At 43.2% G+C, this 24,755-nt stretch overlaps 1 protein-coding gene across 1 annotated transcript in view; it reads right to left on the bottom strand.

Moving 5' to 3' along the window:
* Ccdc175 (coiled-coil domain containing 175) overlaps positions 1 to 21,223 on the bottom strand; it is a 55,734-nt gene extending 34,511 nt beyond the window's left edge. Inside the window, exons 1-7 of the mRNA XM_013348652.2 lie at positions 21,043 to 21,223; positions 18,216 to 18,301; positions 16,658 to 16,769; positions 11,998 to 12,133; positions 8,854 to 9,082; positions 7,084 to 7,206; positions 5,475 to 5,584 (exon numbers count right to left, since the gene is read on the bottom strand). Coding sequence (XP_013204106.2) covers positions 5,475 to 5,584; positions 7,084 to 7,206; positions 8,854 to 9,082; positions 11,998 to 12,133; positions 16,658 to 16,769; positions 18,216 to 18,301; positions 21,043 to 21,202 — 956 coding nt within the window. The 5' untranslated portion in view covers positions 21,203 to 21,223. The remainder of the gene's footprint in view (positions 1 to 5,474; positions 5,585 to 7,083; positions 7,207 to 8,853; positions 9,083 to 11,997; positions 12,134 to 16,657; positions 16,770 to 18,215; positions 18,302 to 21,042) is intronic.
* Between the last annotated feature and the right edge of the window lie 3,532 nt (positions 21,224 to 24,755).

Raw genomic sequence — 24,755 nt, 5'->3', positions numbered from 1 at the left:
TACAGGGCTGACCCATGAGAGGGAGCCAACCGCATACAGTGGTTTAGGACGATCTCTACAGGGCTGACCCATGAGAGGGAGCCAACCGCATACAGATCTAAAAGGCTTCAGGAAGATAAAACCCCGAGATTAGAGCTAGACTGGTATTGTTAAGATGGAGGGATGACTTGACTGGGGGGGGGAGGGGGGACGGACACATAGTGTTTAGATCATGTGGGGTTTGAAAGGTCAGGCAAAATTTCATGTTTGAGTCTGAAGGGAACCGGGAAGGGATGCAGAGGAGCAACCATGAATTACCCATGCTTTGTAAAGAGGACTCGTGTCTTTGTGGAAAAAGACAAAAATGGAGGAAGAACCACACTGAAAGTGATAACCACAGTCTAATCAGGCAGGGGTGATAGTCACAAGTGGCTCTACATAGGTGTATTCAGGTGTCATAGTTTGAATAGGAATAGCCCCCCATAGACGCATATATTTGAGTGCTTGGTTGTTAGGGAGTAGCACTACTCAACAGGGATTAAGAGGTGTGGCCTTATTATAGGAAGTGTGTCACTGGGGGTGGGCTTTGGGGTTTCAAATGCTCAAGTCAGGCCCGATGTCTTTCTCTTCCTGCTGCCTATGGATCCAGATTAGAATTCTCAAGCTACTTCTCCAGGACTGTGTCTGACCTCATGGTGCTGTGCTTTCCACTATGATGACAATGGACTAGACCTCTGAACTGTAAGCAATCCTCAGTTAAATGCTTTATTTTATCAGAGTTGCTGTGGTCATGGCGTCTCTTCATAGCCACAGAACATCCACTCAGCCGACAGGATAGAGTTTGGAGGTATGGAAGAAGAGGAGGTTTGTTTAGCACTGAAGTTGTGTTGTAGGCAGTAGTGAGGAAGGCCCGAATTCCAGGTGACTTCTAGGCTTTTGGCATGAGAAACAAAGCACCTGATTGGGTCACATTCAATGATACAGACAACTTCAGGAAGAGTTGTTTCAGACCTGGGGGAGGGGGCAGTCAAGAGCTCTGTTTAGGATATTCTCCAAATGAGCTTTAATTGGCAATTTGACCCAGCCTGAAGTCACTTGAGAAGAAGCCTCAACCAAGAAATTGCTTAGAGCAGATTGGTCTGTGAGCTTGTCTGTGGGAGGTTGTTTTACATATTAATTGATGTGGGAGGGCCCAGCCCACCATGGCAGCACCATCACTAAGTAAGTGATCCTGGGCTGTATGAAAAAGAGCTATCCAGAGAGCAGACTTTTCCCCTGTTCCCTGTTGTACTTCTTTGGTTGTGAGTGTGTTCTCTGGGTGGAGGTAATAGTGTTTGAAACAGCAGTCAGTCCAGACTTCAGGTTCCTGCTGTGACTTCCTCAACGATGGACTGTGACCTGGACGTGTAAAATGATATAAAGGCTTTCTTCCCCGTCTTAGCTTAGTCAGTGTTCCATGTCTGTGAAGGCAAACCATGACCATGGCAACTCTTATGAAGGAAAACATTTCATGGGAGCTTGCATACAGTCTCAGAGGTGTAGTCCCATCCTCATGGTGGGGAGCATGAGGGTATGCAGGCAGACATAGTGCTGGAGGAGTAGCTGAGGGTTTTACATTGGGATCTGCAGGCAGCCATAGTACTGGAGGAGTAGCTGAGGGTTTTACATTGGGATCTGCAGGCAGCCATACTACTGGAGGAATAGCTGAGGGTTTTACATTGGGATCTGCAGGCAGCAGGAAGAGAGAGACCCTGGGCTTAGAATGGGCTTTTAGAAAACTCAAAACCCTTGCTCGTGCTCCCTCTTTTTCTGCTCCTGATTTGGACCTTGAGATTTCTGTCCGGTGCTCCAATGTGGGTCACTGTCTCTGTCTCCTTTCATCGCCTGATGAAGGTTAATATTCAGGAGGATGCCTATATGTTTGTCTTTGGATTCACCTTCTTATTTAGCTTCTCTAGGATCGCGAATTATAAGCTCAATGTCCTTTGTTTATGGCTAGAAACCAAATATGAGTGAGTACATCCCATGTTCCTCTTTTTGGGTCTGGCTTACCTCACTCAGGATAGTGTTTTCTATTTCCATCCATTTGTAAGCAAAATTCAAGAAGTCCTTGTTTTTTACTGCTGAGTAATACTCTAATATGTATATATTCCATACTTCATCCATTCTTCCATTGAAGGGCATCTAGGTGGTTTCCAGGTTCTGGCTATTACAAACAATGCTGCTATGAACATAGTTGAGCATATACTTTTGTTGTATGATAGGGCCTCTCTTGGGTATATTCCCAAGAGTGGTATTGCTGGGTCCAGGGGTAGGTTGATCCCCAATTTCCTGAGAAACCGCCACACTGCTTTCCAGAGTGGTTGCACAAGTTTCCATTCCCACTCACCAAGGCCAGCTGGCCTGGGTCTGAAAAAGCCTGGGATAAAACCGGACTTGCTGAACATAGCAGACAATGAGGACTACTGAGAACTCAAGAACAATGGCAATGGGTTTTTGATCCTACTGCACGTACTGGCTTTGTGGGAGCCTAGGCAGTTTGGATGCTCACCTTACTAAACCTGGATGGAGGTGGGGGGTCCTTGGACTTCCCATAGGTCAGGGAACCCTGATTGCTCTTCGAGCTGATGAGGGAGGGGGACTTGATCGGGGGAGGGGGAGGGAAATGGGAGGTGGTGGCAGGGAGGAGGCAGAAATCCTTAATAAATAAATAAATTTAAAAAAATAAATAAATAAAAAGAAAACTCAAAACCCACCCCCACTGACACACTTCCTCCAACAAGGCCACACCTCCAAATCAAATAGCACCATTGTGTAGTGACCAAGTATTCAAATGTATGAGTCTATGGGGGCCATTCTTGTTCAAACCACCACACTTCCCAAAGTTTTTTCTAGTTGCTGTGCTTTCTCTTGGCAACAGGAAGGGAACTGAACCAGGCAGGTTATATGTGACAAACCCAGCAGAGACCTGCCCAGGTAGAGAAGCTGAGCAGTTAGCAGACAGTTAGTGAGAGCCTGGGGAAGAGATCAGGGCTGGCTGGCTGCATTTATATGTCTTCAGAGTATAGAAATTATTTAAAACTAAAAAACAGGATAAAGTCACAATCGGGAGCATGAACAGAGGTCAGTGAAGAACTGAGAACGACACAGTTCCTAACCAGAATGCAGCTGAGGAACGCTGAGAGGAGAGGTCCTCTCCAGCAATGAGTGTGCCAATTGGTTGTCTCTTGTCAAAACTGTCATCCCTAAAAACACACATACAAGTCAGATTCTATGGACTAGATTTTATTCTATGGACTAGGTTTTATTAGGTATATACATTTATTTACATAGACACATACATATACACACACAATAACAATTGGTGGAAAAAGGCTATAAATTTTTGTCTTATTTGTTTTTCCAGACAGGGTTTCTCTATAGCTTTGGAGACTGTCCTGGAACTTACTCTATAGACCAGGCTGGCCTCAAACTCACAGGGATCTGCCTGCCTCTGCCTCCCAAGTGCTGGAATTAAAGCTGTGTGTCACCACTGCCCAGCTTGGTCATGAATTTTAAGACGAGGTGGCAGAAATTTATGGGAGAGTGTAGAAGAAGAAAAGGAAAGAGAGAAATGTAATTACATTATAATCTCAAAAATAAAAAAGAAATAATCCATATCTTCTACGTTTTTGACAGTTTTCCTTAGAAGAACTGATGAATTGAAACTATTGTATCACTGGTTTCCCCCTAAACTTTAATTATAGTATTAACTGAACTTTCCTGTTTTTATCTAATATAAAGATTTGTTCTCATCAATGCAACCATGATGGGAAATTAGAACTGTATTCTACTCTTCTTGTTTTAGACAATGCAATTTTAATTACAAAGCATTAAAATACATGTATAAACGATTCTATCTTAAAGTTAATTGTCTTTCAGGAATCTAGTAGAACCATACTTTATCTCCCCTTATGTCAGTGAACCACTGGGGTGGCCATTGGAAGCCACATTACAAGATCCCATTTTCATGGCCAGACCAGACTGGTCCAGGAAGCAACATTATACCACATACATTCTGATGGGAACAGAGTCTGCCGGTCAGTTGTGACTGATATGCTAGACTTGTCACAGGCCATTTCAGAAGTTTTGGCATGGCCATACATTTTCATGCACTCACCAAGAAGAGAGAAGTGGGTACAGGCAAAGACAGAAGGATGAAACACTATAGTGATATTTTATTTTTGTTTTATAAATAAAGCTTGCCAGAATACCCAAAGGTGAGAGTAAGCCACTAGAGGCCAGGCAGTGGTATCACACACCTTTAATCCCAGGATTTGGGAGACAGAAGCAGATGGATCTCTGTGTGTTCAGGGCCACCCTGGACTACACAGGATCATTGCAGAAACAGATCCAGGTGGTGGCAGCTCACACCTTTCATCCCAGCACTAGAAAGGAGCGTAAGGCGGGATGAGACAGGAAATCTTACTCTTTCAGTCTGAGAATGTTTTAGAAGGAAGAGCTCTCTAGTGGCTTGGCTGCTTTGCTCTTCTGATCTTCAGATTGAACTCCAATTTCTGTCTCTGGGTTTTTATTATTCGTGCTACACAACACTTCCTTCAAAGGAAGCAGACCGTGATCTTTTAGATGAACGGAAGACTTTCTTCAGGTTCTGAATACAGTACCTCATGTAAGAATGATTTTTTTTTTTTTTTTTGCCCAAGGCTTCCCTGTGTTTTCTCAGTAAAGGATGCAAGACTCCCCGACTAAGTGTAAGGCACGTGTTAACATGTAGCCGGACATGTTACAGACTCGTGCTGTGCCCCATCAATGCCCTTCCCGTATTCCTGTGTTGTTAGTTTGGACTGAGGAACTGAAGTAAGGATAATGCATTCCAAAGAGTTCCTTTCTTTGGCAAGTGTCTGCATCACCTGCAATCCCCACCTCCCCACACCACAGATCATCTGAAATCTGACTAAGTGGGGTGGTGAGCCTACAAAGCAATTGCATGGATTTGAATAAACCAAATATAGTTCCCATTTAATATTAGCGATGTTTCTGAGCATGAACGCATCTTATTAATTGTTACCCTTGAACCTTGACTGGTCTTCCAAAGATGCATGACTTAAAGACTCCATCTCCCGGGTATGAAGAGACCATAGAGTCTTTAAGGGACAGGGTCCATTGCAGGTGAAAGGTCACTGGACAGATCCTTGATTGGAACTGCGGGCCATAGTCTCTAGTTTCCATTTTTTCTGCTTCCTATGTTCTAAGTGTGCTCTCTGCGTCACGCATTATTCTCACAGTGTACATTCTATATATGGCACGGGACACAGAGGCCGCATGAGCACCACCTGTAATCTCTACAACTGTGGACCAAAGGACGCTTTTCTCTTCATAGATCGCTTACACCAGGTATTTTGTTAAGGTGATAAAAAACAAACAGATGAACAAACAAACAAGCAAACAACTTGGCATTCAGCAGGGCCCCAGGAAAAATAAAGTGTCTCACTTACAGCTTCTCCTCCAGACTTGTGCAAACTCTTTTCATGTCTTCTACCTTTCTCTCCCATATGGTTAATGATTCCTGCAGCCGGGACATCTCTAAACTGTGATCACTAAGCATCTAGTGAAAAGTCAACAAAAATATGACAGCCAGTCATCAGTGCATGACTCACAAGTGCAGTTCAGGTTCTCTGAGGAGTTTATGCATCGTCTAACAATGTTTATGATAGGGTCCCCGTTAGTAAAAAAAAATCATTTTTATGATCCTTTTAAAACTCAATTTGGCAAAAAATAGGCAATTCTGAAACAACCATAAAACACAAAATTTGTTGAGGTAGATGACTAAAAACAGTGGTGAGAAAATACATGTGTGTGTGTATGCGTGTGTGTATGTGTGTTTGTGTGTGTACATATCTCCTCTAATAAATTCATCTGTATTCAAGATGAAACAGAATGAGCCATTTTTTAGGTGATTGATGTGTTATCACTTTGGGGAGAAATGCTAATTTAGTAACTTCCTAGAAAGTCACCCAACAGGCTGAAAGATATTCAAAGAGGCTTCTCTCTCTAAGAGTACCACACAACTGACTATAGGAGCATAGCTCCAGAGTCAACGGAAGTTCTAGAAGAACCATCAAAGTCAGCAGAATGCTGAGAGAACCCTGATCAGTCACCGGGGTTTGGCCTACTATTCAGTGCCCAAGTTCGCATTTTCCAGTTTGGGTTTCATGAATCTTACATGCCAGCCAAACTGATGGACCTAATATTCATTGCCTCTAGCCCTCGGCCACGCCCGCCCGAAGAATCACATTCCATTCTTTTTCTGGCAATGTCCCCGTGTGGCCTGGCCAGAGAAGTGTCTAAACCGAAGATTCCATGGGCCTGCTAGCCTGTACTTTCCTGTGGCCTCGGTCTATGCTTTGGGAATCTCCACAAAAACCCACTGTACCAGGCAGTATTATCCATTAGTGGTTCCAGCTTTAAGTTCAGGTGGAAATGACGTGGTTTGGGGCTGACAGGGGGTGCAGCAGGTTCTGGGTTGAGATTATTACAGCTGCCAAACTTGCAGTGCTTCTTCCTACTTTAGGAGGCTCAAAGTGGAGGTCTTAGGTTGGCCACAGAGAGGACACAGTGCTGAGCGGGGTGACCTTCTTCAGCCTAGTCTGACCTCTGTGTGTTGGCATCTAAAGGCAGGTAATGGTCTCTTCAAACACATACATGTGAGAGGAGGGTTTTCTTTTTACCAGGGCTGCAAAAATTAGATACCATAATGGACATAGCATCATTAAGATTAGCACGTGTGCCTCATGTAACGTATGATGGAACCATGGATGCATTCTGGCAGAAAAGTGTGCTGTTTCCCTGTAACAGCTGCGCTATGTGGTTTTGCATGTGCTCTCCAATACACTACAGACCCAGTCACTTAACTAATTGTGGTAAAAGAATAGCAGGTGTTAATACATATTTAGCTAGTTCTACATGCAGTTTTAAAGAAAGCGTCAGGAACTGTTAACTTGCCATCGGTATCCTCTCAGGCCAACAGGAAGATGAATTAAATAAACTTAAAAAAAAACAGATATACTTAGATTGAGCTAAAGGAAGGTGTTTGTTTTTTCTTACCACTGTGCTGGTAGTAACCGTTTGCTTCATTTTTATTATTCTGTTTTGCAACCTGGTCAATTCTTTCTTCTTACTGTACGTCTCTTTTCTCCTGGCTTCACAGGATTGCTTAAACTCTTTCATCTACAGTGACAACAGCCAGCCAATTACAGAGCTGATTAACACACCAGAGCTGAGAAAGATCTTTCCGTTTGTCAACCCAATTCATGCTTCATTTAAAAGCACCATTTTCCATTTAGGTAAATTATCAATTTAAAAGAAAATGAAATAAAACCAGGGTTTGCTTATTCCCTAGTGTAAAAGACAAGCCCGTGACTCTTACTGGTCAAGCTTTAGTTACACATGGCTGACATGGTACTTATAGGAGCTGTATGGCAATGACTGCTGGTGAGAAAGGATAAAAGCATCTTGCCACTGTAGGGACTTGCTGCAGCATCACAGCCGTGGGTACCACACTACTTGCATTAAGCAGATAAGGGGAGTGAAGGGAGCAATCACTTCTCTAGAAACCCCAATTCACACTACCTTAAAAAAGAAAAAGTCAACTAAAGGTGGAGAATACAAAGTCACTGGAGATGGGGCAGTCTATAATCTTGGACAGTTTTCTTGTTTTTTTTTTTTCCCAAATCAAACATCTGGTCACATGTCATACTCTAGAAAAATGAGTGACGCTTATTAAAATCAAACCTGATTGTCAGCAAACCGAATGACCAAGAACAAGGTAATACTGAGCAGAGAGGCATAAGAAAGCTTACTGAGTGACACTTATGGACGCTTATGCCTGGCTGTCTTTCCATTGGTGCCATCTGCCCCTTTTTTCAGTGTTATCTACTTTGAATTAATGTGATCACAATCAGTACCTATGCACCAGAGTATGCATACATATGAGTGAAACTTGTTGATAGATACATTTTGTTGAAAATTAGAAAAAAAACCCACAAAATTAAAAAAGTAATGTAGTAAATTAACCTTCCTTCTTCCCTTCCTATTTCATGTTGCATCGTTTAAGCTCAAGTTTGCCTTCCTGTGTGAAGGTGGAAACAGGCAGCTCAGGGTGAAAATGGAGGAAGTCCCCGAGCTTATGCCCATTCCCACTTCGGGAAGGACACAGCCAAAGCACTGCAGAAGTCCCCACCTTAGGTGCAGCTCCTTTATATAAAGGAAGAATGGAGACGGCTCTACCTTTTCCAGTGCAACCAAGGCACAGTGAGAAATATAAGAACCCTAAGCAGCTGGGCAGTGACCTCGCTAAACACAGCACAGCCAATCAGCACCGGGGCAGAAGAGGCAGGTGGTGGCCACCTCCGTGTCTGGCCTCATACTACAGTTTGATTTTTGCGCACTGGGGTCTGGTAACCCATTTGAAGGCTACTCCTGTCTCAGGCTGCTGCAACTGAAATAGCAGGCATTGCAGGTATTCTGCCCGACTCCTGCGTTCCGTGTATACAGAAGTGGAACTCGATAAGATGGTGGCAAGTCCCTCATCTCTGCGTAGGCATGGGACCACTACAGAGAATTCTGGCCTGTATTCTGTTCTATGAACTGAATGTGCACAACTGTGAATGTCTCTTCCTGGAGGCCCCCAAAGTAGCAAGAAAGCAAATAAATACAACCACGAGCTTCTCACCCCACTGTTGGGCAGTAGTTCCCAAAAGACAATCACAGTGCACCTTACCAGTTAGCCTGCAGGACAGACAAACAGAAAATCCCATCACCTACCTTAGATTCAAGACAACTCTGAATTCAAAAAGAATAAGCCCTACCTCTTACCTGGGCAGCTAACTCATTTTTCTTCTCAAGATACTCCACTTTATGCCTTTCCATTAACTCATTTGCCTCCCACAGACATTGCTTTTGCAGTAAAATCTCTTCCCTCTCAAAGTTTATCCTGGTGTAGGTGTCGTTTATGTAAATGGTAGCTGTGGCTTTCTCTTCCAGGGTTTGGTTGAGCATCAGGACAAACTTGGCATGCTGCTTTGCCAGCTCTGCTTGCTTTACCCTGGAAGGAGAGAATGACCCACGGTAGAAAAGGCTGGTTTCAGGGAAGGAAGGAATGTGGATACTCCGATGCCATGCTTATCTTCTAACTGCTCTTGTGGTTTAAATTTAAACTTGATAAGCACATAAAAAATCAGAACAAGTTTGCAACATTTTTAGTCGCTGCTAAAACGTCAGTCCCCCGGCTCCACCTGACCCTACCCATCTCCATGTGCCAGGATATTAGAGGATATTTTGGCCTTAAGAATAAGGTGATTCGGGGCTGGAGAGATGGCTCAGTGGTTAAGAGCATTGCCTGCTCTTCCAAAGGTCCTGAGTTCAATTCCCAGCAACCACATGAGGTCTGGTGCCCTCTTCTGGCCTGCAGACATACATGCAGACAGAATATTGTATACATAATAAATAAATAAATATTTAAAAAAAAAGAATAAGATGATTCAAAAGTCATTTTGAATGAGTGAATGGAATCTGGCTGTGAGTACTTGGAGGCAGGCCATTCAGTCAAAGAAACATGCATTCTGTCGTGTCTCTATTTGCCCTGGTGGAGTGGGTCCAAGAGAAATCTAGCCTTCCTCTGGACAACTCTACTGCTCAGACGACGTTCGAGACCTGATTCTCCTCTTGTCTCCCAGATCTGAGCACAAAATGTGTCATGTATCTCACACACGCACTGTGGGCCACCTCTCCCTGAGGAAGACCTGAATTCTGGGAGGAAACATCTGGCACAGAGATAGCGAAGAGGTTGGAAGAAGGAATAATTGATGTCCCTTTCTCTGTTTCACTCTTAAAGAAAAAAAATCTCTTGCAACATAAAGTCCTTTCCTAATGTTTAGTGTCCAGGTTAGAGAATTTTGGTGGGGGGAAGGATACTTGAAACCTCAGGAAATTTATTTGTCAGAGGCCAAACATCACAAAAGATAAATAAAAACAGCCTGCGTGGGAGATGTGGTGACGGAGTGAATCAGTGGGTGTTGTGTGGGTTGAGCATGGGAAAGCTAGAGAGGGAATCAGTCCAAGGATGGTAGCTCTTCAGGGAAGTGATGGAGGAGGGTCATCTGTCTATGTGTTACTTTCATTGGTTAATAAAAAATTGCCTTGGCCCTTTGATAGGACAGAAAATTAAGTAGGCAGAGTAAACAGAACAGGATGCTGGATAGAAGGCAGTGAGGCAGACGCCATAGCTCTCCTCTCCGAGATGGACGCAGGTTAGAATCTTCCTGGTAAGCCATCACTTTGTGGTGCTACACAGATTATTAGAAATGGGTTAATCAAGATGTGAGAGTTAGCCAGTAAGAAGCTAGAGCTAATGGGCCAGGCAGTGTTTAAAAGAATACAATTTGTGTGTTGTTATTCCTGGGCACAAGCTAGCCAGGTGGCTAGGAGCAAGGAACGCAGCTTGCTGTTCCTTCTACAGGGAAGAAACCAAATCATCCGAAAAACTCAACTATTTGTGCTGCTGCTGGCAGTGGTGCTGGTGGTGGTGCTTTGGGAAACAGGCAAACACAGGAAGGATACAGGCCTAGGGAAAACACATCCCAAAGCCTCCATAGTCTCTAGTCTCCCAGCAGTGAGCAGGAGCCGGCAGGGTCTCACCACTGCTCATCAGAGCCTGTGAGGACCTGAATAAATACATCTTCCATTGAAAAGTAGAAGAACAGGTGGTGATTGTAGCTTTACAGTCCTGTCTTGTCAATCCACCAACCTCTATTTGGACTTTCTCTTTCCCTCAGATTTATCTCCAGCAGAGTGTTTCCCATTGTGATGGAACTGCAGGATGAGAGTTTACCCGGAAGCTATTAGAAATACTGATCTTTAAATCCCCACCCCGCTACCAGCTAGGCCTACCAAATACCAGAAGTCTCTGTGTTAACAAGCCCCCTCAGGATCCTGATCCTTACTTAAATCCCAAAATCATGGGAGCAGAAAGGGGTGATGTCGCTTGGTGTATCCGGCTGCATGTTTTATTTCTGGTTGCTGGTTTAGAAGTAGTCTGGTTTATAGCTATCTCTGGAAATGGTGGCTAGCACAGTCCATGCTTAAAATGCTTTGTGAATCCTTAGTAGGAGCTAGAATGATTAGTATTCCTCAGTATGTAATTATGAGCCTCATTTATAACTTATCTCCTAGGGCAAGTGTTCTGAGGACCTAGTTTGGAAAGCAAGCCTGTGGGCTTTGAGATCATACCAGTCCCTGTGCACCAACTTCTATGCTATAATGGGGGCCCTGGAACATTTCTTTTTCTTTTTTTTTTTTTTTTTTTTGGTTTTTCGAGACAGGGTTTCTCTGCGGCTTTGGAGCCTGTCCTGGAACTAGCTCTGTAGACCAGGCTGGTCTCGAACTCACAGAGATCCGCCTGCCTCTGCATTTCTTAATATGGAATGCCAGCATGCTGATAGTTATGTTTGAGCCTTGCAAATTTGCTCACAGTGATGAGTTATTCTTCAAACCTTTTATTGTTTTCTCCTTTTAGGATATATCTTCCTCTTATGAGCTAGGTTGGGTCAGGAGTTCTGAATCCTGTTTTACAGAAAATGAGACCCATGGGATGAAGTGTTGGCTCAAGGCAACAGCTCAGGAATAAAGAAAGGGTGCCGGGAGATCCCATTATAGGCAGTTACATACATGGTCTCATTAACTCTGTATAAACCCTCAAACTAACTTCACCCATCAGTAGATTATAGGCAAGATTGAAGACCTTTAAGGAACTGAACTGGATGAAGCAGAATTGGATTGATATATACTTGTATTTCCAACAAGAGGGCTTGCCTTGGAGCAGGGGAGGTTGCAAAGTTAATTCTGTAAGAGCAGAAACTGAAAACACTGTAAGCTTCGACCTTGGGAGGTGCCTCGGAAGGAAGCTTCTAGTTCGCCAACGGGCATTCCAGTCTCTCGAACACTAAAAGGAGAAATACCTACCCCAGAGCTTCATTCACTTCCTGCAGATCAAGGATTTCCTTCTTTAGAAACTCCACTTCATTATCCATCCTTTCCACCTTGATTCTCATTTGATTTAGCTCAAAAATGTTGAATCTGCGAGCATCTCTGACACATTCTTAAAAGCAAGTGAAAAAAAAGACTGTCATTCCAGGGCGAGCCACAGCGATGCTCTTCCTACCCTAAGAGAACTGTCTTTTACTGAAATAGTCCCTTCATCATGATTCTGCACCAGACCCTCTATACTTAGCCATCTGGGCCATCTCAATCAGCTTCTGTGCTCTGAAAGCTTTACAGGGCAGAGTCTGGCAGCAACTGACTCCCACTGGTCCCACACTATTAGCTCCTACCAAGAACATCCTTCTGACTGTCCGTGACCATGCATGTGTGGTCAGAAGTCCAGGAGGAGGGACAGACATGGAAACACGGGTGAAAGGAAGCAGGACATGAGTGCTGCTTTCCTCCTTCCCAACCGTGGATGCTACTGAGAAGGAGCTTTATTGGAGCAAGCATGCTCTCATCACTAGTTGTGGCTAGTTGCAGCTGATGTAATGCACTCCATGTTGGCTCTCCCTTCTCTGCTGTCTTGGTTCTTTATCCTACCCTCCTCTTCAGATTATGTACCCTAAAACTATAATGGTGCAAAAGCCATTACCTCAAGACTCTTCTTGCAAAAACCCAGTGCAACTATGGGAGTCTTTAGAGGAGCGGTTCTCAACCTGTGGGTCGCTACCCCTACCGCTTACCAGATATTTACATCACAATTCCTAATGGTAGCAAATTTACAGCTATAAATCAGCAACGACAATAACTTTATGGTTTGGGGCTCACCACAACCTGAGGAGCTGTATTAAAGGGTCATAGCTTCAGGAAAGTTGAGAACCACCACTTTGGGGGTTATCCAGCATGATGACCAAGGGTCAACACACTTCTACACGACAACTTCCCCAGCAACTAGCTGATAGCTCCTGTTAGAGACTCAGGCTACTGCTCCCAGTCTATCCTTTTTCTAGGTTACTAATTAAATTTGTGGTAACAAAACGTCTCCAACTTTGTGTCTCAGATACACATCTTTATCACTAGGGAATCCTATTCACGTGCAGGCTCTGCTGCCAAACAGTGTGTCTGAGAGGTGCCTGGAGATTCTGACTGTTCTAACCCATCCGCCCTTGGTGCTTCTGATACTGACAGAAAGCCAATTAAACTTTCGCAGTTACTCATACAGCCTGCAGCCGGGCGGTGGTGGCGCACGCCTTTAATCCCAGCACTCAGGGAGGCAGAGGCAGGCGGATCTCTGGGAGTTCGAGGCCAGCCTGGTCTACAAGAGCTAGTTCCAGGACAGGCTCCAAAGCTACAGAGAAACTCTGTCTCGAAAAAACCAAAAAAAAAAAGAAAAAAAAAAAAAGCACAAAAAAACCCAAAAAACTCATACAGCCTGCATCAAGGACCCTACAGGCTAACGTGATGTGCAGCTTTCCCACTGACATATTTTTTTCTGCTTATAGAAATGTAACCCAATCTGGAAAATAAAGAAAAACAACCAAAAAATTAAACCAGAAACATTTTTCTAACTCTCCCTCAGATGGAGATTCTGAGTAGTCTTTTTTTCCTGTGTGCAGGCGTCATTGTGCTTTCCTTCTCGGCTGATGCAACGCTAAGCATATTGCTTGATTATGTAACCTACAGTACCAGTTAGGACACAGTTGGAGGTTAGAACTCTCAGAAATCCAACAGCAAAAGTTTCTTTAAGAGTGCTACGAACTAGTCAGGCAGCGGTATTTGTCTTTGGACAAATAAATACATAAATGAATAAAATTGCTCCTAGCTACAACCAAAGATGGAAAGCATGGGAAGTCGGGAAGTGGCAGCTTCAGCTTTGAGAGGCAGCCCTTACTAGAAAAAGCTGTGCTCTATGAGAGGCAAAGAGATGCATGGAACTTTCTGGAAACCTCTCTGGAGTGCAAGAGGACTTCACGCAGACGGAGCTGCTTAAGGAAATCAAGGGAAGCCCTCCACTGAGTTGTGTCTCTGTTTGGCACTACCATGAAACTGCTCAAAAAAGTTCTTTCTGGGTGATGGGGATGCGTTGGGCATTGAAGGCTGCGGGTCCCTGTAGGGCTGAGATTTGCCACTACCAAGCCGAACACTGGAACCTAAACACAAAACCTCTTCCTTCTCTCTCACACTTCCCAGTGTCCTCTGCTGCCAAAGCTGAGAAGCAGTCTCTTAGCAAGGGATGGGGGGAGGTGATGTTGGTTAGATTTTTTTTTTTTAATCAACTTGACACAAGCTAGAGTTATTCAAAAGAAGGGAACCTCAAGTGGGAAAATGACTCCATAAGATCCAAATGTAGGGCGTTTTCTAATTAGTGATTGACTGAGGAGGGCCCAGCTCATTGTGGGTGGTGACAGCTCTGGGCTGCTGGTCCTGGGTTCTATGAGAAAACAGGCTGAGCAAGTCATGATGGGCAAACCAGTAAGCAACAGCTCTTCATGGTCTCTGAATCAGCTCCTGTCTCCAGGTTCCTGCTCTGCTTGAGTTCCTGCACTCACTGCTTTTAATGAGTAAGGTTCAGCTCCCTTATTGTCAATCAGACATTAAAATACGGCTTGAGAACTGAGAGTCGGTAAGTGGATAATTGGCACATCTATCTTTAAAATAGATGTTTCATGCCAGGTGGATGTCCCATGCCTATAATCTCAGCCCTAGGGAAAGTAGAACCTGAACTGAATGAAACCCTGTTTTTAAACTAACAAATACAGTCAAAGCTAAAAATCAAAATATAAACAAACAAAATATTTTCTTATTTGAATTGATCTTTCAAAGTGGGCTCCTTGGGAAACAGATTCTAAGGTTTGTGTGTAGAAAATGTGTTAATATTTTTAGGAGTATCTCTGGTGGGGTGAAGGTGGCAAGGCTACAGAGGGGAAGTCAAACGGTGAAGACAGTTGAGTTGGTCTGTGCTGACATAAGGGAGCCATACTGGCTGGTCCCTGAACAAACTCTGGCCCAGGGACTGGGTGTCACATGTGTGTGTGGGGGGGGGCTGCTCTCTTTGCTCAAGGTGATTATTAGAGAGGAACTCACTCGTGAGTCTTGAATGATTTTTCTTGCAGCTGGAAAAATAAAGTTGGGTCCTGGACTGACACCACAAATTTAACTAAATGATTCCAAGAGATAAATGTAAGAGCTAATAGTTTAAATTTCTTAGGGACTAGAAATACATCTTGGCAATGGGATGTTCCTTTAGCGTGTGTGGGAGACCATGGGTTTGATCTCCAGAGCCACGAAATCTGAATCAAAACATTTAAGAGATGCTCTCAGAGGAAAAGATGGGTTAAGGTCAGTTTTTAAAACCCCATTATTTCCTTTTATTTATGTGTATGTGAGTAAGCCTGTGTAAGTTTCTGTGAACTTTGTAAATGCGTGGTGCCCATGGAGGCCAGCAGAAGGCGTCGGAGGCTCTGGAACTGAAGCTGGGGATGGTAGTGAGCTGCCATGTGGGAGCTAGGAACCGAACCCAGGTCCTCTGCAAGAGCAGCAAGTGATCTTAACTACTGAGCCATCTTTCCAGGCTCAGTTAAAATCTTTATGTCATCAGATTTGGGAATGATTTTTTTTTTTTGGTACAACACCCAAAGCATAGCCAACCAAAGAAAAAATAGACAAGTTAGGCCAGCAGATTATAAGCTTATATCAATGCTCACCATCAACAGAGGTTAAAGGCAAGCTCTGGAGTAGGAGCGGGTATTTGCAAATGTTATTTCTAGTAAGAGGTTAACATTGAGAGTAATAAAAACTCCACAACCCAACAATGACAACTATAACCACTATAAGGACAAAGGGCCTGGGAGAACAACAAGATAGGAAAAGACATTCAAAGTCATGAATGGTTGGGAAAAATTCAAATTAAAACCACAACGAGAGTCTAATTAATGCGGGATAGAATAGGTCTCACTAAAACAAACAAAAGCATAAAAGAGCAAATGTTGGCAAGGATGGGGAGGAAATGAAGCCTTGTGCATTGCTGGTGGCTACACATGATGACTGGCTTGTAACAGCTGCATGTGGAGTTACCATGCAATCCCCTGATTCCATTTCTTGATACAGAGCCAAGAGAGTTAAAAGCGGAGCTCACCTGTGCAGTCCGACACCGGTCATAAACATCATTATTCACAACAGCCAAAAGTCAAAGGAAGCTCACAAAACATGAACAAAGCCTGGTGGGTACGTACCAGGGAATGTGGTTCAACCTAAAAAGGAAGGCTATCCCAACACGTGCTCCCATCCATTAAGTGAAGTAAGCCAATCACAACAAGACTACTCATGTCAAGTACCTAGAGTCACCAGTGCCATATAAACAAAATGAGGACACCCACGGTGCCTGACTTATGTGGGTAGCTATCTATCAGAAATGGACTGAGCCATCTCTTAAGTCAATTTAGTAGCAAAATTATGTAAATTAAGTTTCTATAGAGTATATTTTGCCACTTAAAAATAAAATGGGGACTTGCTGCCGATCACAATATTCACACCAGGTAATCTTCCTATGGGTGCTTATGTAAGCACAACTATTAAACCTTTTTTTCCAAAGCCCTTTGGGTTCTCTCTGCCTGTGATTGACACTGACGGCCGGAAGTACCTTCCAGCTCCCTGTTGATGCTGTTGGGCACAGTCTCCAGCAGAAAATAGAGTCTGCTCAGCTCCATACTTTCAATTTCCAGAAGCTCAACTGTCTTTTTTCTCATTTCTTCCTGAAAAAATATTTAGATTGCATTGTTAAAAAGGTAATACATCAAAATAATGTCTATTTCCTAAGAAAGGGTCTGTCTGTTTGGGGGGTTGAAAGGCCATTTCCACCAGACCTCGCCTGCTGCTGGTTTTACGTGGCAGACGACTTACAATCAGATTTTAATCTGCCACTGCCGAGTTATCTCTTAGTTTCTGCTGGTTTTCTTTTACTCAGAACGTCTTCCTTCTGGGTACCCGTTTCCTATATCCAGCTTCAATTCATTTAAATAGTAAGAGTCCAGCAAGAAGGGCTAAACTAAGGCCACTCACTAAAAATCAAATTTCCCTATAAATACTCATGTGGGAATAAAGAGAGCAATGCTTTTCCCCTTTAAAATGTATTTATCCATGTACATGTGTACACCATGTATCATGTATACCATGTATATATATCTGGTGCCAGCGGAGGTCAAAAAAGAGCCCTGGATCCTGGAACCCGAGTCATGTACTACAATGTGGGTGCTGGGAACCAACCCTGGGTGCTCTTAACTGCTGAGCGTCTCTCCAGCCCCCAGACTTTTTCATATCTATAAATCTAAACAGTCTTAAGAATGATGATTCATTTGCTTGCTTTAGGTACAAATGCATTTAAAGGAGGAGAAACACTCAAAGATCATCTTTTACGTAGATAAAGACATAGCTGTTTTGTAACCCGAGAAACTTCTGTCGCATTTACCAACTGAAAGTCAGATTGCATAATTGCATTCTCTAGCACGTGTAGTAGAGGGGTCTGCCGGACTGCATGCTGGAACCTAAGAAGAAATTCTTCCTTTTAGACCGTAATTTCCCAAAGCTCAGCGTCACGTCAGCTGAGGGGGAGAGGGCATGGTGGGTGGTGGTGTGCTCGTTAGTTTTATGTCAGCTTGGCACAAGCTAGAGTTATCTGAAAGGAGGAAACCTCAGTTGAGAAAATGCCTCCATAAGATCAGGCTGAAGGACATTTTCTTACTAGTGTATTATTTCTGCAAAAAATAGAATTCAATGCGGGTATCACCTGTACTCTGAAAGTAAGAGAATTAATTGTGAATATTTGAAGGTAGTGGAGTTGATGGTGGCTTTATTTTTACTTCTGCTGATTTATTCTGTAAATTTTCTAGGAAGAACATGTATTACTTTTATAGCTATTAGTTATTTTTTAAAATAGAGGGATTTATGTCTGCTGCTTGAAAGATTTGATGACTCAGGTATTAAGTGGAAGGGGACTAGATTCCTTAATTAGGCACAGTGAAAATCTTGACTTCTATACAAGCCCATATTTAATAATTAATACTATTTCAATATTAATATTTAATATTTAAATATTTTCTCTGTTCACATATTTATGCACCTTGAGTAGAGTCACACATGAATTGAGGGTTAATGAAGGTATAAGTGAAAGTCTGCAAAATATCTTAACGATAATACAGTACCAGTTTTTTGACAGCAACAATAATGTTCTTAAGGAAGGTTTTAACTTCTTCATTGCAAGTGAAATAGTCACCTTGCAGAGATTTTTCTGGAAAACAAAAGATTAGGATATTAAGATATCTTAAGGGATTTGTTCCAATCCTGCTTGGTTCAGCCTTTATGATCTGGTTCAAATGCTGAACCTTATGCTATTTGAATATCTATTGAACATTGTGAATTTCCTTTGAATATGTTTCCTATTGCATAGTATCCTAACTTAGATATATGTTTTATTATCTTTAAGGAAAATCTCCCACTAAATTCATCTTTGTAGATATATCTTATGACAGGAAGAGATTTTAAAAAGATGAAATATCAATAAGCATTTACAAATGAGAAAAAGATCAGGTGTCTGTAATATAGGTTTAAAGGGTTTCCTATCTACACACACACATACGTATATATATATATATATATATATATATATATATATATATATATATATATAAAACAAAATTATGTTGTGTCAGAAGTCCACACCAAATCACTTTAGTTTTAAAGAATCCCTCATGGCGTGTACTTCTGTACAAAACTGCAAACTGCAGATGAGATTCCATATTTGTCGCTGGGGAGGTGTGACAGTGTTCCCATTCCCTCTTTGCTTGCTGGTGTACTCAAAGAGCTCTCCTTTTCCCACAGCCTCGGCAAATAGGGAGCTCTAAGAAGAGAACACAAGTAGCCATTTCCATCTCTCGGTAGAGTGAACTGTAGCATCTGCCCTCAGTTCCAGGGAAGCTGGACTCTTCCGCAGAGCTGTGCTTGGTATAGTCAGACATGTTAAAGAGGCAAGAGTGCACTACAGTCCTTTCTTTGGTCTTTATGGAGTAAGTGACCACATACCTGCTATTGCTTTAGAATATTCTGGAGACTTACACACTTTCTAACTAAACTCAGAGCAAGAAATATTTATGTTACTTTAAATAAAGTTTATCTATAGAAAATTTTAGTTGTTTCTTAGGCTGGTCTCCAACTTGCTATGTAGCCGGGGATGACTCTGACCTTCCGATCTTGTTGTCTTCACCCTCACAAGTGCTGGGATTCCCACACCCAGGTATAAGAAGCATTAATGAAGTTTCTTCCTAAGAAAAAGATCCGGGGGTGCTGTGATAGGCTGTCATCCAGACATGGCTACTGCACCTCCAAGCTCACTGCAGCTATGATTACCTATACAAGACCTGCACAAGATGGAGTCAGTAAGGTCAGTCAGTATTTTCTACTTGTAACTCTAGTTGAGCTCAGTGGGAGGAGGAGAAGTAACAAAGAGGCAGAGCGGAAGTTTGGTGTTGGGAGGCGTGGGCGAGAGGAAGGAGGGATGGCTATGCTCAAGATAATGTGTATGCATGTACACAATTATCAAGGAAAAAATAGAAAATTTCTCGAGTCTCCACACATTATTAGCATATGAAAAGTATTTGTGCATGATTAATAGGGTTGAATGGACACACTGATCTAGAGATAAGCACAATGAGAACTCCAGGTTCAAGTTCTAACAATGACCTTTGGCTACACGGGGGCAATTTGTGTCATTGATTATTAACTTTTTTTTGTGGAGAAGTGGGAAATTAAACTCAGTCCTCTAAGAGGGTGAAAGGAAAATCACTTAAACTGCAAGTCATCACAGAAATACTTGTTCCGAAGCAGTACAATGGCCATAGTCAAACAATTAGATGGTTTGCTCTTAATGGTCTAAATGGCTTTTGCTCCCAACTAGAAATGCCTTTTGGGGACTAACATATTGAGAATTCTAACTGAATAAGCATCTTATTAGTTACTTTTGAATGGCTGTGGTCAAAATGCCTAATGGAAACAGCTTAGGGAAGGAGTTTTTTATTTTTGCTCAGGGTTTAGAGGACTCCAGTCCATCATGGATCACTGCAGCCAGTGTGTAGGAAAGCTGTTCCTTGGAAGCAGAGGGCAAGCAGCAACCCAGGGCTTGTTAAGACCTTCAAAGTCCACTCTAAGCCCGGTGGTGGTGGTGGTGGTGGTGGTGGCGTTGTTGGTGGTGTACGCCTTTAATGCCAACACTTGGGAGGCAGAGGCAGGAAGATCTCTGTGAGTTCGGGGCCAGCCTGGTCTACAAGTGCTAGTTCCAGGACAGGCTCCAAAGCTACAGAGAAACCTGGTCTCGAAAAAACAAAAACAAAACAAAACAAAACAAAACAAAACAAAAAAACAAAACAAAGAAGCAAAACAAAACAAAACCAAAAAACGAAGGCCACTCCCATCCTGCTCAGTGACAGACTTCTCTCCGCTGAACCCCGCCCTCTAAAGCGTTCCCAGCCTCCTACAAACAGCCCCACTAGCCAAGAAACAAGTATGCTATTATGATCCGGTGATAGACAGATCAGAGCCAAAGCGTGCCACGTGTGTTAGTCTGTCACACACACAAGATCATTTTTGATCCAAGTCTCCCAAACACTGTCTTTTATCTAATTTTCTTTTTTAAGCATTCCTTCTTCTACGCGTCTTTAAAGTCTCCAGTTTCCCACGGTAAAGGGTGGCGGGAGAAAAACCCATGAAAGAAAGGAGAGAGGAGTGGTCTGAAGTGGAAATCAGATACTCTGGTCCAGGTAGACGGCCGGGGACACTCAATGGTTATATTCATCCTTCACCCTACAGCGCTTGAGCAGGCGCGCTGAACACTTAATCCCTCCTGGTCTCTCATCTCCCCCACTAAGAGGAACTGTTGTAGTTTCAGGAGAAGAACTCCTGCCCAGGCTCCGGTCAAGCGCAGAGCGGGCCACCATCTCCAAGGAGGACATGACTCCTGGTGTCTCTAGAACTTCTCACCCACAACTAAGAGCTGCTCTAACGCGGCGGCCGCTACGGACGAGCCCAGAGTGGCGGGGAAGCTGCATATCTCCAGGGAGAGGCTGGTGGAGACGGAGGCCGGCTGCTTCACTTTCTCGCTGATAAAGCCCTTGTCGGGGGTCCAGGAGCGTAGGGCCATCTTGCTGGGATTAGCGCCGGGGAAGTCAGAGGAACACGGTTACCAGGGGCAACGATGACGCTAACGTCTCCGGGCGCCCCCTTGTGGCCCCCACCGGTGGTAGGCATCTCCTTTGGTTCTCTACCACCAAAGCCTAAGTGATTCTGGTTAAATGACTGATTCTTCAGCTTTTGGCCGTGTTACATTCTGACACTTTCCTTACACACTGCATCTGGGAACAACAAGAACCACGTTTGAACGTCTCGGGCCTCTCCATATAGTAGCTCTCTTAACCTACTCGGTGACTTCATGTGGCAGTCTTTTTATTCCGAGGAGGAAACTGAGGCATGGGTGATTAAGTGAATTTCCCAGGCCACAGGAAGACAACACTGGGCCCATTGAATACTGCACTAGGTTTTTACCCTCCCAGGACTGTTTTATGAACACATTTTGCCTTGAACCATAGTTCTTTTTATCCTTATGTGAACTATTTGATGACAGGGACACGTGACTGATCAGGCATGGTGTTGAGTGTGGTCAGCTCTGTCTGTCTAGAGACAAGCAAGACTGTTTAAGCCCCCTTCCTAAGGTTTCTTTGCAGGTGTTGGAACTGAAGTCGTACTGATTGTAATATCATTAGCTGTCAACTATGTGGTGTTTATGTTTTGGATCCTGTTCTGAATACGTTCCCTCCAGGGACCCATTTAACCATTGTTAGCCTTTGGGGTGGGTATCTGGACCCACTTTCTAGGGGAGGACCCTGGGTCTGCCTTCTGCCATCATGCTACCACATCCAGAGAAGGCCTCCAAGCCAAATCACTTCCAGAATCTAGATATTCTTCATCCAGGAGAGTCTTATCCTGACTCTGGGCACAGTCTTGGGTCCTCTTCTTTTGCTAGATTTAGCCTAATTATATTCAGACCAGTTCTTGCCTTTGTATTATTCCCTCTTTGATGGATACAAGAAGGCCCGTTTCCCAAACTCTCTTGTGATCTTGGCTTTCTGGGTAAGTTCAACCAATAGGAGACGCTAGGCAGAGGTTAGGAGGTGGGAAAACCATTCTGTTTCTGTTTAGAGGAAGAGTGTTTCCAGGCTTGAAGGACCTCAGGTGGGCAGGTTTGGAACCTGAGAGCTTGAAAGGGGATGATTCCAGAACTCCAGCAGTTTCCAGATGCTCAGTAGAAAATATGGGGACCTGAGTACCACACAGGGTCGTGGTGGTGGGCGTGTGAGTACCACACAGGGTCGTGGTGGTGGGCGTGTGAGGACCACACAGGGTCCTGGTGGTGGGCATGTTGAGTACCACAAAGGGTCCTGAAGGTAGGCATGTGAGTACCACACAGGGTCCTGGTGATGAGCATGTGAGGACCATACAGGGGTCAGGGTGGTTTTCTGACATTTCCCTCTTGTCTTATAGTATCCTTGTGGCATATTTCCTCTGAGAGCTTCCTCTCAGGAAACATACACACTAGACCATTATAATCTGACCTGTATAGTCTTCCTTCTCATCACCCCCTTTATATCACTGTTCTTTGCTGTCTACACATGAAGGCTTATTCCCAAGGGACTATCAGCATTCTCTCTACCCATTAGTGTCATTATAGGTTTTCTAGTTGTTCAAAATCTCTTTCTGTTATTGGTAATATTTTATTCTCTCTGAGCATGTTTCATGAAACATGTCCAACATCTTCTTTGCTCATATTTTTTTTAATGAAAGTAACTCCACCATTTTCAAAGGAACTTTCAATTTTGAACTAGAAATCTGGACAAACAACATGAAACGTGTCCTAGAAACACAACAAAAGTTTTTTACCCACATTACTATTCAAATAAAAATAGTACACTCATCTTTACATTGTATAATTGAGGATCAAAAGAATAATAATTTAAAGAGTTGGTACTGAGAATGTGAATTTCTATACCTTAACAGGAGAACAACTTAGAACATTGTATGAGGAGTCAGCATATAACACATAACACATCATAGAATGGTTCTGTGTGCGTGCAAGTGTGTGTGCTTGTGTGTGCGAGTGAATGCTCAATCCTTTGTATAGTTTTCAAAGGTCAGTGTTGGGTGTTTTCCTCAGTGTGGGCCCATATTTCGATATGGCACAAAAGCCATTAGCCCGGTCCGAGCTGATCATGTAGCTCTGCAGACAAGCTGTCTCATTTTGAGGCAGGGTCCCTCACTGAAAGTGGAACTAGCCCATTTGACTAGACTAGCTAGCCAGCAAGCCACAGAGAACGTCCTGCCTCCCTGCTTTCCCAGTTCTGGAAACTTAGGGAAACACTGCTATGCCAAGCTTTTACGTGAACACTGGGAACATAAACTTGGGGCTTTGTGCTATGTAGTAAGGATTATATCAACTGAGCCTTCTCTTCAGCCCAAATAATGGTTCTTAAAGAAACCAACCACGACTGTGTTCAAGGACATACTATGAACTTGTTAGTTGCCATTTTTTTATTAAAAATTTTTAGTTAGTATACGAAATGTGACATTTTCACACACATCATTATGCATACATGATAATATAGGTATAAAGTTCTATTTTAAGCAATAAAAATTGTATATAGTCCACTGTGTATGTGTGCACTGGGACCGTTTTTAAGCAACCTTCGGGACATCCATGCAGTGGGACAACCTAAGAAGTGAGCCATTAAGTGGTTTAGGGTGTGGCTCCTGTCTGATGAAGTTAAATGAGCTCTACCACCTACAGCATGGAGTGTATCTTCGGACTGGTGGCTTCTATTCATGTCACTCATGGCTTGAAAGGAGTGGAAGCAATAATAGCTCTTAATTTGTAGGATTGTTGGAAAGACTATCCAAACTATTACTAATCCTTATGAAATGCCAAAAATTATATGGTTAATCAATACTGTAAATATTAGGAAGAATGGCTGTCAATTTGCATGCACATACCTACGGAAACACATGAGAGAGGCGGGCATGTTCGTTGTTTCCATCATAACAATCATCTCAGTGTTTATGGCAGAACTGACCTCACTGGAGCTTTGGCTCACTGTAGCTTATTGTACATCACTTATCCCTGGCTAAAACTCTAAACTCTGTATGTCGGTATTTCTTGATGAATACCGTGTCTGTCTCAGCACGGTCTTATAAAACAGTTCTAAGTGCACGAGATGCTGCAGAGACACAATGCATTAGTCAACTGATTTAAAAGGAAGAGGAGCTGATTTCACTCCTAGATTTGGGCCCATGGTTGATTGACTGTTGACATGTAGTCTGCAGTAAGACGGAGAGCCAGAGGGTGGTCCCAGGACCTTTTTCAAGGGTACACCTCAGTGACCTAACTTCCTTTTGCTGAGCTCTACCTGTTAAGGGTTCCAGCATCTCTAGTAGCATCATAGGCTGAAGACCAAGGTTTCAAAATGTGTGACATTTCAGATCCGGGATGTAGTGCTTCAATACCCATCCCCTCATATGTTAGAATCCAGTAAGCGAGGTGCATGGAGCTACGGATGATGTGATAGGAAAAAGAACCATTTGGGGTTTCGGAAGTTGTAAAGCAAAGAAATACTTCTTTTCATGAAAATTTCATTTTTAACTTACTT

The sequence above is a fragment of the Microtus ochrogaster genome, chromosome 1 (genome assembly GCF_000317375.1).
Source record: "Microtus ochrogaster isolate Prairie Vole_2 chromosome 1, MicOch1.0, whole genome shotgun sequence".
In the NCBI taxonomy this organism is placed as follows: domain Eukaryota; kingdom Metazoa; phylum Chordata; class Mammalia; order Rodentia; family Cricetidae; genus Microtus; species Microtus ochrogaster.
Note: the sequence above shows the minus strand (reverse complement) of the source record. Positions and strands in the feature narration are given on the sequence as shown.